Source organism: Lampetra planeri, chromosome 15, assembly GCF_965212315.1.
Source record: "Lampetra planeri chromosome 15, kcLamPlan1.2.h2, whole genome shotgun sequence".
In the NCBI taxonomy this organism is placed as follows: Eukaryota; Metazoa; Chordata; class Hyperoartia; order Petromyzontiformes; family Petromyzontidae; genus Lampetra; species Lampetra planeri.
The window spans coordinates 1,539,967-1,552,633 of NC_136121.1; the positions used below are offsets into that span (position 1 = coordinate 1,539,967).

At 40.4% G+C, this 12,667-nt stretch overlaps 1 protein-coding gene across 3 annotated transcripts in view; it reads left to right on the forward strand.

Annotated features, from left to right (window-relative positions):
- The window catches only part of LOC144722599 (ELMO domain-containing protein 1-like), a 48,562-nt gene extending 36,860 nt beyond the window's left edge, over positions 1 to 11,702 (forward strand). For all 3 annotated transcript variants that reach the window (XM_078600822.1, XM_078600820.1, XM_078600821.1), the window contains exons 8-9: positions 6,920 to 7,053; positions 9,941 to 11,702. In XM_078600822.1, coding sequence (XP_078456948.1) covers positions 6,920 to 7,053; positions 9,941 to 10,113 — 307 coding nt within the window. In that variant the 3' untranslated portion in view covers positions 10,114 to 11,702. The remainder of the gene's footprint in view (positions 1 to 6,919; positions 7,054 to 9,940) is intronic.
- The last annotated feature ends 965 nt before the right edge of the window (positions 11,703 to 12,667 follow it).

Genomic DNA, 12,667 nt, shown 5'->3' on the forward strand with positions numbered 1-12,667 from the left:
CACGTTGGTGTTTGTAGTGGCTCCGTGGAAATTGTAAATGTTTGAGGGGATGAAGGGTGACAATCTTACCCTAGCCACCCAACCAGCTCGATTCTTCTGGGCACCATATTGCTGAAGGCATATTTATTTATTTTGTCAATTCTTTGCTCGGTGAAAGCCTCTTTCCAAGCTGTGTCAGTTGTAGAGCTGCTTAGCCATTTTTCATCATGCTGCTCAAGTGAGGCTGGTGAATGGGAGTAAGGGATCCAGGACTGATTGATATGCCATTTGGCGCTGGTGTTTACAATGGCCAAAAATCTAAACCAGGTTGCCTGGTTTGTAGGGCAGTTCGTTAACCACTGTGCCATCACTCCAAGCATTGGGGAGTGTGCAATTGGTAATTATATTTATTTTTACAAATGTGAGCAGAATTACAGCACTTTAAAAAAATAGTATTTGAATATACAGTAGAACCTCGGAGATCGAATGCACCAGAACTCGAACAAATCGGTATTCGAACAATATTTCCGAACATATTCTTAGGTTTTTTCGGTAAAGTCACGTAGGTACCTACGTGACTTTACCGAAAAAACCTAAGAATATGATTCCTTGCAGTTACGAAAGCTTCAAATCTAGAATTATTTCCGAACATTTTTTGCCCCGGAAACCGAACGAAATTCGGAGGTCGAACGGGCAATCGCGACTTGAAAGAACCTGTACGGCTGAGACGCGTATGGCCACCGTGCATGATGCTTGCCCAGACAAAGGTTTTACTGTGTGAGAGGCTCAGTTAACGCGTAGCTCTCACCCAGTGCAGTTACCCGCAAAACATCGTTCCTGAACTTTTTCGTTAATTTCCTTTATTTTAGTGTTTTTGTGTGTTTATCCATACACAATGTCTCCTAAGAAGGTTAGTGGTAGTGATAAGCCAAAAACGAAAGTTGTGAGAACCACGATAGAATTAAGAATAGAGATCATTTATTCCATTTATTTATTGTGTTTCTTGTTTTTTGTATGATTTTATGCATGTAATTACTGTAAAATTCGTGTAAAAATGCCTTATAATGACAGATTTCTTGTGTCTGGAACCAATTAATGTAATTTACATGAATTCTTATGGGGAAGATTAATTTGGTGTTCGAACAAATCGGTGTTCGAATGGCCTTCTGGAATGAATTAAGTTCGATCTCCGGGGTACCATTGTACAATGTGAGGCATGCTAATACGCATGGAATGATTTACTGTGTTATATTCTTGGGTCTTTCGGTCAAGTCACGTAGATACGTAAAAAAAAAAACTGCGACGTTTCGATCACAACATCGATCGAAACGTCGTTGTTTTTTTGTTTGTTTGTTTCTTTGAACCTATCTACGTGACTTTACCGAAAGGGCCAAGAATATGAATACCTGCAGTCACGAAAGCTTTAAGTCAAGCTTTACATTTACTGTGATGGATCAATATTTCGACCAATACAATGAGGTGACTAAGTTCCAGACTGGCAGTGGCATTAACACTGCTTATCTTTTTCCTGTTAGGCTCTTACAGCTGTACTAATTCATACTCCTTCACTATTCGGGTTACCTGTCTGTCTGTGTCTATGAGCTCAGGATATCTAGCATGATCGCCGCTGGTTGTCTTGACTGAGATTTTTTATTTATGTATTCGGAAATCCACATGGCACCGTTGTGTTTAAACACAATTGTGGGACTTTTTGACCACTTTACCTATTACACAAATTAATTTGACATTTCTTCAGTTCTATTTATTCTGCCTCAAAAGATCCGAGGTTATTAAACAAATCTTAGATTACACTGGTCTACAATTTTTTTGAGGTCGTCTGCTTCAGAGATTAAATGTGCTGTTTATTGTGGATTTTGAGGTGCTGAATTCAAATATGACAGTTTAATACAACTGATTGGCTACTTTTCCCAAGATATTTAAGTTTTTACATTTTACATCTATGTATATTGCGTAGATAGTAGAGTTTTACTCATAAATTATAAACCTAGGTCTTTTCATGTCTTTATGGTTGCTTTACATGATAACAAGTCACCTGTTCTGTTCATGTAATACTTTAAAAATCAGCGAAAGGGTTATATAACTAAAATGTATTATGAAACGAAACGCTAAAAACGTATGCATATATAAATACATAGTTTAGTCCTTATTCAGTGTCTACTCGGCGCTTCTTGGCTTGTCTCTTGTATTCATTAAATGGATCATCTCTCGTCACTGTCCAGCAATTGTCTGCAAGCATTGATGGGCTCCATTTGCCCTGAGAGCGTTTCTCCATTGTTGCAATGTCCTGGTGAAATCACTCGCCATGCTCGTCACTCACTTCTTCGCAGTTCGGTGGGAAAACATCTAGATGAGAGTGCAAAAAATTTATATTTAGTGACATGTTGCAACCAAGCTTTTTGTATGCCTTGAGGTTTTTCACCAACTCCCTGTAGTGTCCTGCCTTTATGTTTCTGAGAAAATTTGTTGCCACTACCTGTGGAAGGCTTTCCATGCCGTCTTTTCCTTGCCACGCAGTGCACCATCCAATGCATCCTCTCGAATAAGTTCACGAATCTGAGGACCAACAAAGACACCTTCCTTTATCTTAGCTTCACTTAACCTTGGAAATTTTCTATGGAGGTACTTGAAAGCTGCTCGTGTTTTGTCCATGGCTTTGACAAAGTTCTTCACCAGACTAAGCTTGTTGTGTAGGGGTGATAACAAAATCTTCCTTGATTCAACAAGTGGTGGATGCTGAACATTTCTCATCCCAGGCTCCATTGACTGTCGGAGTGGCCAATCTATTTTGATGTAGTGAGAATCTCTCGTACCTTGTGTATCCAGCCTGCAGACCAAGCAAGAGAGCAACAACCTTCAAATCGCCATAAAGCTGCCACTGATGTTGGTCATAGTTTATGCACCTCAAAAGTAGTTTCATGTTGTCATAGGTTTCTTTCATATGGACCGCATGACCAACTGGAATTACTGGCAAAACATTTACATTATGCAGCAAAACAGCATTAAGACTCATCTTCGATGAATCAATGAACAGTCTCCACTCATCTGGATCATGAACGATGTTGAGGGCTGCCATCAGACCATCGATGTTGTAGGCTACAAGATCACCTTCCATGAAGAAGAATGGGACAAGATCCTTTTGATGGTCATGGAATATGGAAACCCTAGCATCACCTGCCAGGAGATTCTGCTGCAACAGTCTGGAGCCCAACAGCTCTGCCTTACTCTTGAGTAGTTCCAAATCCTTGACAAGGTCTTTCAGTTCACCTTGTGTAATGAGGAGTGGTTCAGAGGAAGACGATGGGAGAAAATCTGGATCACGTGACCTTGATGGTTCAGGACCATAAGTTTCATCCTTTTCCTCGTCTGACTCAAGTGAGAATGATTCTGGTGCATCAGGAACCGGTAGTCCTTCTCCGTGGGGTACTGGGCATATAGCTGATGGAATGTTTGGATAATGGACAGTCCACTTGGTATTCTTTGACACACCTTTCCCAACTGGAGGCGCCATGCAAAAGTAACAATTGCTGATATGATCTGTTGGCTCTCTCCAAATCATTGGCACTACAAAAGGCATAGATTTCCTTTTCCTGTTCAACCACTGGCGAAGATTTGTTGCACAAGTGTTGCAGCATATGTATGGGGCCCACATCTTGTCCAGATTTCGAATTTTGCAGCCAAAATAGAGGTGATAGGCTTTCTTAACCATAGTGCTTATACTGCGCTTTTGTGATGCAAAAATCACTTCACCACAAACATAGCAGAAGTTATCTGCTTTGTTCACACAAGTACGAGGCATCTCGGCTCACTTTGGCTAAACATAAATGCGTCCCTTTTCAAAATCAAACACTGACAAATAAGAGAGCACGACACTGCATGATTTCTCGAGCTGATGTAGGACAATTTGTTCAGCAGAGGGATGTAAGCCTAGTTATGATTGCATCATCCATGACTTCGAGGAATAACATGATGCAATTCATGTCATGTATGACACAATACCAGGTTCAGATTGCATAATTCATTGTTTTGCTCAAAAAGCAAGTACTGTCATATATTTTTTCATAGATCCAGTCAAATATGTATTTTAGTCATTTCTGGTTTAAATTGAGATCCCTTTATAACTCACTTATCTTCAGCCATTCCCAAGTCAAGGGTCGTATATACTGACCCAGTAGCATATCTTTAAAACTACAGCCAATCAACAATTTTAAGCATAAATTTCATTCTCAGTGACCCAGAATTAGTCAAGTTGCACTTCATTTATTTTCGGAAACATTTTGGCTGTAATTACCCATTGTACATCAAGCAGTTTATGATTTTACAATTTAGTTATAACTGTTTTTGGTCCCAACACTTCATGGAAGGGTCTTACCTACAACATCTCATATTTCTCATGGGACTTTCAGAAGTTTATGCTGATCCATTGGGCTCCTTGTGTAACCCAATGCTAATGAGATGCATTCATTTGCATTTTCCAAATAAACCTATTTTCTGTATTATATAGTTTTGGCACTTGGATAAAATAATGTTAACAAAGTAGCCCATGTCAAGAGTAAATTTGCATATGTTCAGCGTATTAGGTTGTGCACAATTCACATTGACATAGTATACCTGCAGAGAAAGATTGATAGTGTCGTCTTTGTGTTCATTTTCAGTAAACTCTTTAAGAGCTTGCGTTGAAGTCCCCTACCCAGGTTAAGGTTCAAGCTCAGGCATTTTTACAAATGTTGTCAGTCCTCTGTTACAGCATGCGCACTATTTCACATGAACACATCAGGGAGTGAAAGAAGAAAGACTGGCCTTCATTCAGGGGTCTTTTTGAATTGTCCATTCAGTTTCCTGAATAAACTGAAAACTGTTCTACGGGGGTTTTTGTTGCTATTAAAGCTCAATGTTTCACCTAAATGTTTTTTTCGTCAGTACACCTTCGTGTATCCCTCAAATATTTACAAAGTTCAAATGTCAGCTTGCAAAGGAAATAATGTGGCATACCATGTGTATATTTTTCCATAAGACATTTACAAGGAAGATTGCAGAAATATCATGAAATGTTTTTCAAATGAATAGACAAGAAAGTGACTATGAATTACTCATATTTTCTGTAATTCAAATGTTAGGTCACAAATTCTGGTTTGCACATCATTGCATTGACCCCATTTTAATTTTATTAACACTCCCAATACATTTCGATTTAAAGCTTTCGTGACTGCAGGGATTCATCTTCTTGGTTCTTTCGGTAAAGTCACGTAGAAGGGAAGTAAGAAAATAATAAAAATAAAACAATCAAATAATTCTCACGACGTTTCGGTCACAACGCAAGCAGCCGTCCTCAGGTGAAAACCAGGTCTGTCGAGGCGACAGCGTCTGAATGAAACAGCACCATGCTTGGAGCATATATTTAAGCTGGGTTGGAAGGGGGGGAAAAGGGAGCCTTGACAAAAAAATAATTCTGGGTTGGAAGGGGGGGAAAAGGGAGCCTTGACAAAAGAATTCTGTCGAGGCGACAGCGTCTGAATGAAACAGCACCATGCTTGGAGCATATATTTAAGCTGGGTTGGAAGGGGGGGAAAAGGGAGCCTTGACAAAAAATAATTATTTTATTACTTCCCTTCTACGTGACTTTATCGAAAGAACCAAGAAGATGACTTCTAATACATTTAAGAATAAAAAATGATTGTGCACGTGGCCTACAGCACCCGGCAAGCCCTGGTAGCCAGCCCATTTCAATACGAAGCGGCCTCAGTCCTGCTTAGCATCCAGAAGCGGGCATGTTAAGGGTGATTGGATATCAGTAAAGCCCCCAAACAACCTGCTAATGGAATACATATCTCGGTCTTTGTCTCGCAACCCCCCGGTGTCATTATGTACATTATGACATAAATGCAGTCCTCCACCACCTCATGGTCGCTGCCTACTTAGCGCGTGTAAAGCCAGGGGTCCATTGAAAAATTGTTCACCTCCCCTCCCACCCCGCTGTGCAATGGTGCTTGTCATAATTGCCTCGGATGTGTCGAGCATTGATGCCCTCCTCAGTGTGTGACATTTTATTCTGATACACCCACTCTGTAATTGAGCACGTACGACTTTCGTGATGTCATACTAAAAATGCATTGAACCTTCAACTTTTTACAATGCAATTTCCAGTCCAGTATTTTATTGCAATGTTGTCTATTTATTTTAGTTGTGATTGTTTTCGTACCTATTTATTTCATCGATGAACCTTTTCAGATTTTGTTGTGTGTTTTATAATTGCATTGCTTGTTTCACTACACTCAAATATTTGCTTACAGTATGTTGTTTTGTACACTAGCTTCCCATGGCAAAAAGCTGCAGTGTGGACTGATAATTATAATTGTCCATCTTACTTTAAAATGTATTTTTAGAACATGTCTTCCAAAAACGTTATAGTTATATTATTATTTGCATTGGTCAATACTGCTACAAATTAGGCCGAACTGTTTGCAAAGGCATTGTGCCTATGCCATTATGGTTAACTTTTCTCATAAATGTCATCACTGACCCCCAGTTATCTGCTTGCTGCAGCTCTCTCAATTCCAATTACCTCTCAACAACTGCACTGCAATGCTACGCAGTTCTTTCAAATAGTCAGATGCCTATTGTGATTCTATTATGTCTTTTGACATTATTTTCTTAACTACCATTCCCTAACTATCTCCATGTGTAATTTGTATCCATTTTAATATATTTTTTCTGCTTCGGACCCGATGATTTACTTTAACAAGTGCATGCCCCCCCTCTTCATCGTACATCATGAGCCAAATGTGAAAACTTGTCAAACTACATTTGATGCATTGCCATGCGCGCCTGTACACGTTAGTTGGCAAGTTTCTTGTGTTATTTTCCAGTAACAATGTGTTCGACGCGTGTGTTGACTTACACACGTGTGTGCCGCTTGTTTTAGGTTTTCCTACGCCATTGTAGGGATTAACATCACGGAGCTCGCCTACACTCTGCTGTTCGCTGGCGCAATGAAAAGCCACTTCTACAACATCATTCCGGCTGCACCTCGGCTCGTCCACTTCCACCAGGCCTTCTGTAAGGATGCAGACCATTTTTAAATCCTTTATATTAAGTTCACTTGCTTGCTTGAGCGCTTACGACCGTGCAAATCTTTCGGTCGGTTTTTTAACCCACTTCCCGTGATCCAATCGAGCTGACATTTTGCACACAGACTCGTTGTGCGTGACAATTTATTTTCGTGAAAAATTTTTTCCTAAATTTTCCACTTTTTAGGAACATTTTTTTTCAAATTTCATTTAAAATACCAATGTGATAAAAATTAAACTCTTACTCAAGAAAAACAGAAATGAATAATAAAATAAAACCGATGCCACGCATATAAAGGATTTATAGTGAAAAACTTTGTTTTTACGGGTTAATTTTTGCTGAGTGGTTCACAATGTACACACGGGCGTTCTCCGCTTTTACGACACAATGCCCTTCCAAGGAACGCTGTCGGCGGAAATAGGATTGTCAGAAATCGGACCCCGTTTTTCCATAGGCAGTAGTAACAGTACTTGCTGATGTGTTTTTACTTTTATCAGCCGTATTTCACAGGGTTTAATCCCCTGCCCTGTAGTGGCATTACCTCGGGCTTCAATATCCGTACCCCCCTCTCTCCCCATGTTGCTCATGCTTTGTACGGGGCTCTTGTATAAAAACATTGAAATAAAAAATAAAACATGGTTTAATAGGTAAAAACTCACAAAAAGACTTTAATAACAAAAGCTTCGAAAAACAAAAGCTTCACGCGAAGTCACATCGGAAAACAGACCTACTTAGGGGGCCATACATTTAGTACGTAAGCATGGAGGGGGGAGGGGGGGTTAACCCAAATGCGTACGCTTGCGTATGGGGGGTCTACTGTCAATGTACGTACGCATAGGAGACGGGTTGGGGGGGGTGATGCCTCGATAATAATTTGTCTACATTGGCCTTCAAATGAGTTAGATCGTCCGGCGGTGGACTATCTGTTTGCTTAAACACGTTAATATTATGAACCCTTGATTGTTTCTGCGTGGATTAAGTATTGGCCATTCTATAGGATTCGGGTGGGCGGGGGGGGTTAAGCGTACGTACGCAGTTTTTGGGGGGGGGGTGTAAAAAGTACGCGTGTTTGTGCAGGGAGGGGGGGAGGGGTGAAGTTTTGACAGATTTTTTGCGTACGTTCTAAATGGATGGCCCCTTAGTTCAAATGTGTTCAGAGTCATGTTGGAAGATGCAACGTAACTCAAGTTTCTGATCCATGGTAGCATATTAACGTCGTAAATGTTGGACACTTTGTCCTTGTTGGACATTTGATTGATTTTGATAATGTTGAAGTTCTGTGCAAAACTAGCTATGACTGACCAAGTCTAATTCGAGAATCTATCGAAATTGAAAGAAATCAAAATAATTTTAACCCTTCGGATAGCTACCGCCTTAGTGTTGCGTGGAAGCGAATCATGAAATAATACATAATTTAAATGCATGCCTATAAAGGGCAGCATACTTCAATAGGGATTACCGTTGGTACGGCTATTTTAATAAAAACAATAGACAGGAAGGAACATATCAAAGGGCTCGCATAATTAACATGCATAATGTACGTTGACTCAGTAATCCCCCCCCTCCCCCCACTTTGCGGAAGAGCGCATAAGCGTGGTCACCACATCTACGCCTCTATATAAGGAACGAAACAATTAGACTTCTCCACAAATCTGCCTGTCGCCTGATGAAGCTAGTTGTAATTACTGGCGAAACGTCGTACTTAGATTGTAAATGTCGTGACTTGGCTCTCCAACACACCGGTGTGCTGTACTAGTGGCGAATTGGCACATTCTGTTTACGTGACAACCCTTACTAGTTGGCTGTGTCGGGTGGTGGCGGGTTTTAACGACACATTTATATATTTTTATATATTTTATATATCTAACCCAAAAAACCTCGTATGGATGATATTGGTCGTGAAAGCCTACGTGTTAAACCAAAAACATTCACTATGGTGAGAGTGTCACTGGATCTCAAGACTCCTGAGTTCAGTACGATCCTGCTAAGCATATTTTATCAAACTGTAAATAACTTACACTCGTGGCCGTAACATAACAGTTGAATTCTCACGGAAGTCCATTACTTACAATCGGTAATATATCTTGGAAATATATGGCAAGTGTTTTGTAACAACGACGACTGCACCAAATGTAAGCATTTTTTGTCGTACGTAGGCTGGGCAAAATTTTGTTGGGAGAGAGCTGCTCAACACAAGTTCCTTAGGCACTCATGGCAACAGTAGGCACCAATGGCTGTAATGTATTGATCAGTCTTGATGATGAGACCAGTATACGGTCTTGTTTTTCTGCTGCCTAAAAAAAACCCCCACAAATATTTACTATTTTGAACTGGTGGCTATCAAGCCTCTGTGCAGAATGTGTGCGGAAACGGTAGGCAACCTGTCGTGCAAAGCATGCGGGGATCTTTGTTATGTTTTGCTGCTTGCCACCTTCATATGTCATTTGATAGACGAATGCAGTTCATTTGATCCAGAATTGACGTGTAAGCACGTTGCACTTTTTCACAGGATCACATTGTTCTGCACTCGCATGCATGAACTTCAGGCACTCTGGTTGCCTTTTCACATGCAGTAAACACAATAAATGACGCTTCAGCCGCAATAAAACATTGGCCATACATTCCAACTCGGACCCTCCAGAAAATAACCTTGAGACGCCATGAGGATTGTTTGGATAAACAAGTATATTCACGTTTTCTTTTATTCCTACAATAGCTGCAATCGCTTTCAATATTCTCATAACAGTCGTGCTTAAAATTATTCAAGCGAGCATCACTGCAAAATTGTGAACAATGAATCTGCACCATTTATATTTTTCATCTTCCATTGCAACTTGACCTTGACTGGTCCTGCAATTGTCCCGTGCGCTCGCAGGCTACCTGTTTCACGAATTTGACGCTTTCTGGCTGAAGGAAGAGCCTCGAGACATCATGGAGTTCAACCGCGTGCGGGAGTTGTTCCGGCAGCAAGTTCAGGATCAGCTGTCGAGTGACGAGGCGGTGCTCGTGCCCCGCTTTGACAGCACGCCGGCGAGCGTGCCCACGTGAGCTTGTCACGCCACGTTCGCCCCTTGCCCACAGCTGCTCTTAGAGACTGGGGTTGATGGTGTGCCTCGGGATGGGGAGCACTGGTTAGCTGTGATGCAATGTTGGGTGGTTGAATCTATTTTTTTTTGAAGATCTGAATTGTTTGATTGGCGTGTCTCATCATATTTGTGTGTTTGTCTGTAGATTTCCTCACACTTCCAATATAGCAAAAATAAAATATTCTAAAATAATGTATAGCCAACAGGTAGAAATTCCCAATACATCTTAAAATATGGGCATAGTTGAGATAAAACACACCATACAATGTAACTGCTATTGGCCAAACATCCCAATGCTGAAAAATTACCTTAAAATTACTCATTTGGGATTACACTCAGCAGTAGCATCGCCCCTAACTGAAAACAATTGACAGGACCCTACTGAGAAAGAGTGTCAAAATTCAGTTAGGCTTTCCTGGTTAAACAAGCAGAATAATAAACGATACATTTGATTTAACAGAAATGTGCTTACTGGGGGGGGAAGTCCATCTAATCATGTCTTAAGAGCTATTATGATTCCAAGGTGCAGTGCACAACCGCAGTCATTTTGTTTCTTCATTGTACAATCCATGTTGAAATAGAAAAAAAATATATTTTAAAATATATTAGGCAAGTCGTGTGTCCCCTGATATTTTCACATTACATAATTAGTATAAAAAAAACATCTCAATGCCCTCATTGTTCTCATTCTGTTAGAGCCTTTCACATGCTTATATGTCTGTCTGCAACTGAGTTTTGCAGTGGGAAATGCTACTCTTTCAGTTATGAGCAAAGGTTTCTCCGCATGTTTGTGAATGGATATTTGTGTGGATGTACACATTTGTGTTTTTATGGTATGTATTTGACACAAGCATAGAGTGCTTCTGATTGGTCCACAGATAATATAATGCTGCTTTGTTTGATTTTGAGTGCTGTCCAAGGTATGGTAGGAAATATAAATCAAGCAAGAAGGTCAGTTGGAAGATCACCCATCATTATTGTGCACATCACCACGTGTACCAGTGAGTACATCCTACCTACACGTCGGTACAAATCAACACACGGTAAAACTCAATGTTTTTGTATAACGTCAAATTTCATATCTCTGAATGGACCGTCCTTTCAGATTATTTTGCTGACTTGCCGCTTGTTTGCATGGCAGTTGTGTAAGATGTGTTCATCAAACACCCAAGTCACTATTTGCACACACAAATAATGGGCTGAAGTTCTCCGATGTGTTTCATTATTGAAAAACCAAGCACTGGAGTGTGTGTGTTCTCCAACGGATTGAGAGACAACTTCACCAATCAATAGTAATGGATTAAGATAATTAAAATATGCAGCTGTTGTATCTAAAGTAAAATGTTGACAGCCTTGAAAAGCACACTGACAAAATGCGTGCCCCTGTTTCTACTTTGAGATTTTCTTTGCCGTGTCTAATGATGTTTAATGCAGTGAAATGTGTAATTTATTGTTTTCATGTTTCCATTTTGTCACGTTATGGTTACGCATAATACAATTATTCGGTACACCTTTATTTTAATAAAGTGTCTTTTGTGCAGACTGAGAAAATGTTATTTTGCGAACCTTAAATTTGTTTATTGTAGCGAAAAAAAAGACGTAAAGATATTACATATTCTGTACTCTATGCTATGCTATTGTAATGTTTTAAATCAACACCTGTCATTTTCCATTAGTCGTGACATGGTGTCTGCACCAGGATTAGTGTAACTAGTCAGGCATATAAAATAGTGAAAGCAGATAAAGATGTCACGCAGACCCAGGTGTTATTGAATGAAAGCTTAGATACCTTGTAATTATATCCACAATGCCTCCATTTCTATATTGATGTATGCAACGAGTTGAGGCAAAAACAGATCAGTTGGTGTGTAACATCACCCGTCCATCACAATGTCCCTGCAGGCAGCACAAGCTCAGACTTTTTGATGATTTGTCGAGCTTGGTTCTCCCGATGATTTAGTTCATCCATTCCAGTATGATCAGTTATCGGCTTCACCACTCGACTAATCAGATAACACAATATTTTAGAAGAACAGTCACCTCTTTTCCCATATGTGATGTGGGATGGGAGGTGATGGGCAGGGCTTGGTGACATCGGCATAAACTGTGTCACGTTGGGCATGGCTTGTAGGAGGTTTCCCGCCTTCGGGAGTCAGCATGGCTGGGTGGCTGCCTTTTTAAATTGGGCCCCCAGCAATCGAGCACAAAAAAAGTTATAAACGATACTCGGCTATAATTATTTTGTACTTCAACTCTTCTTATGCTGAGATGATGTTTAGGCTGTGCAATTGAAATGTTGGCAGCCTGCTTAGGTGCTCTTACCAGCAGTGCCCTGTTTTAGCCATCGAGATGACTTGCGGAAAGGCATAATAAAGCTTCATGCAGAGTGACAAGGCAGGCGACTTCCAATCAGCAACACACAAGCGATAACAATGCTTTCACCTGTCAAATGCAGAGAGGCTTCTGCTTAACAGTTCTTGCCCATGAGTCACCCTGTCAAAGTACAAATGACCTGC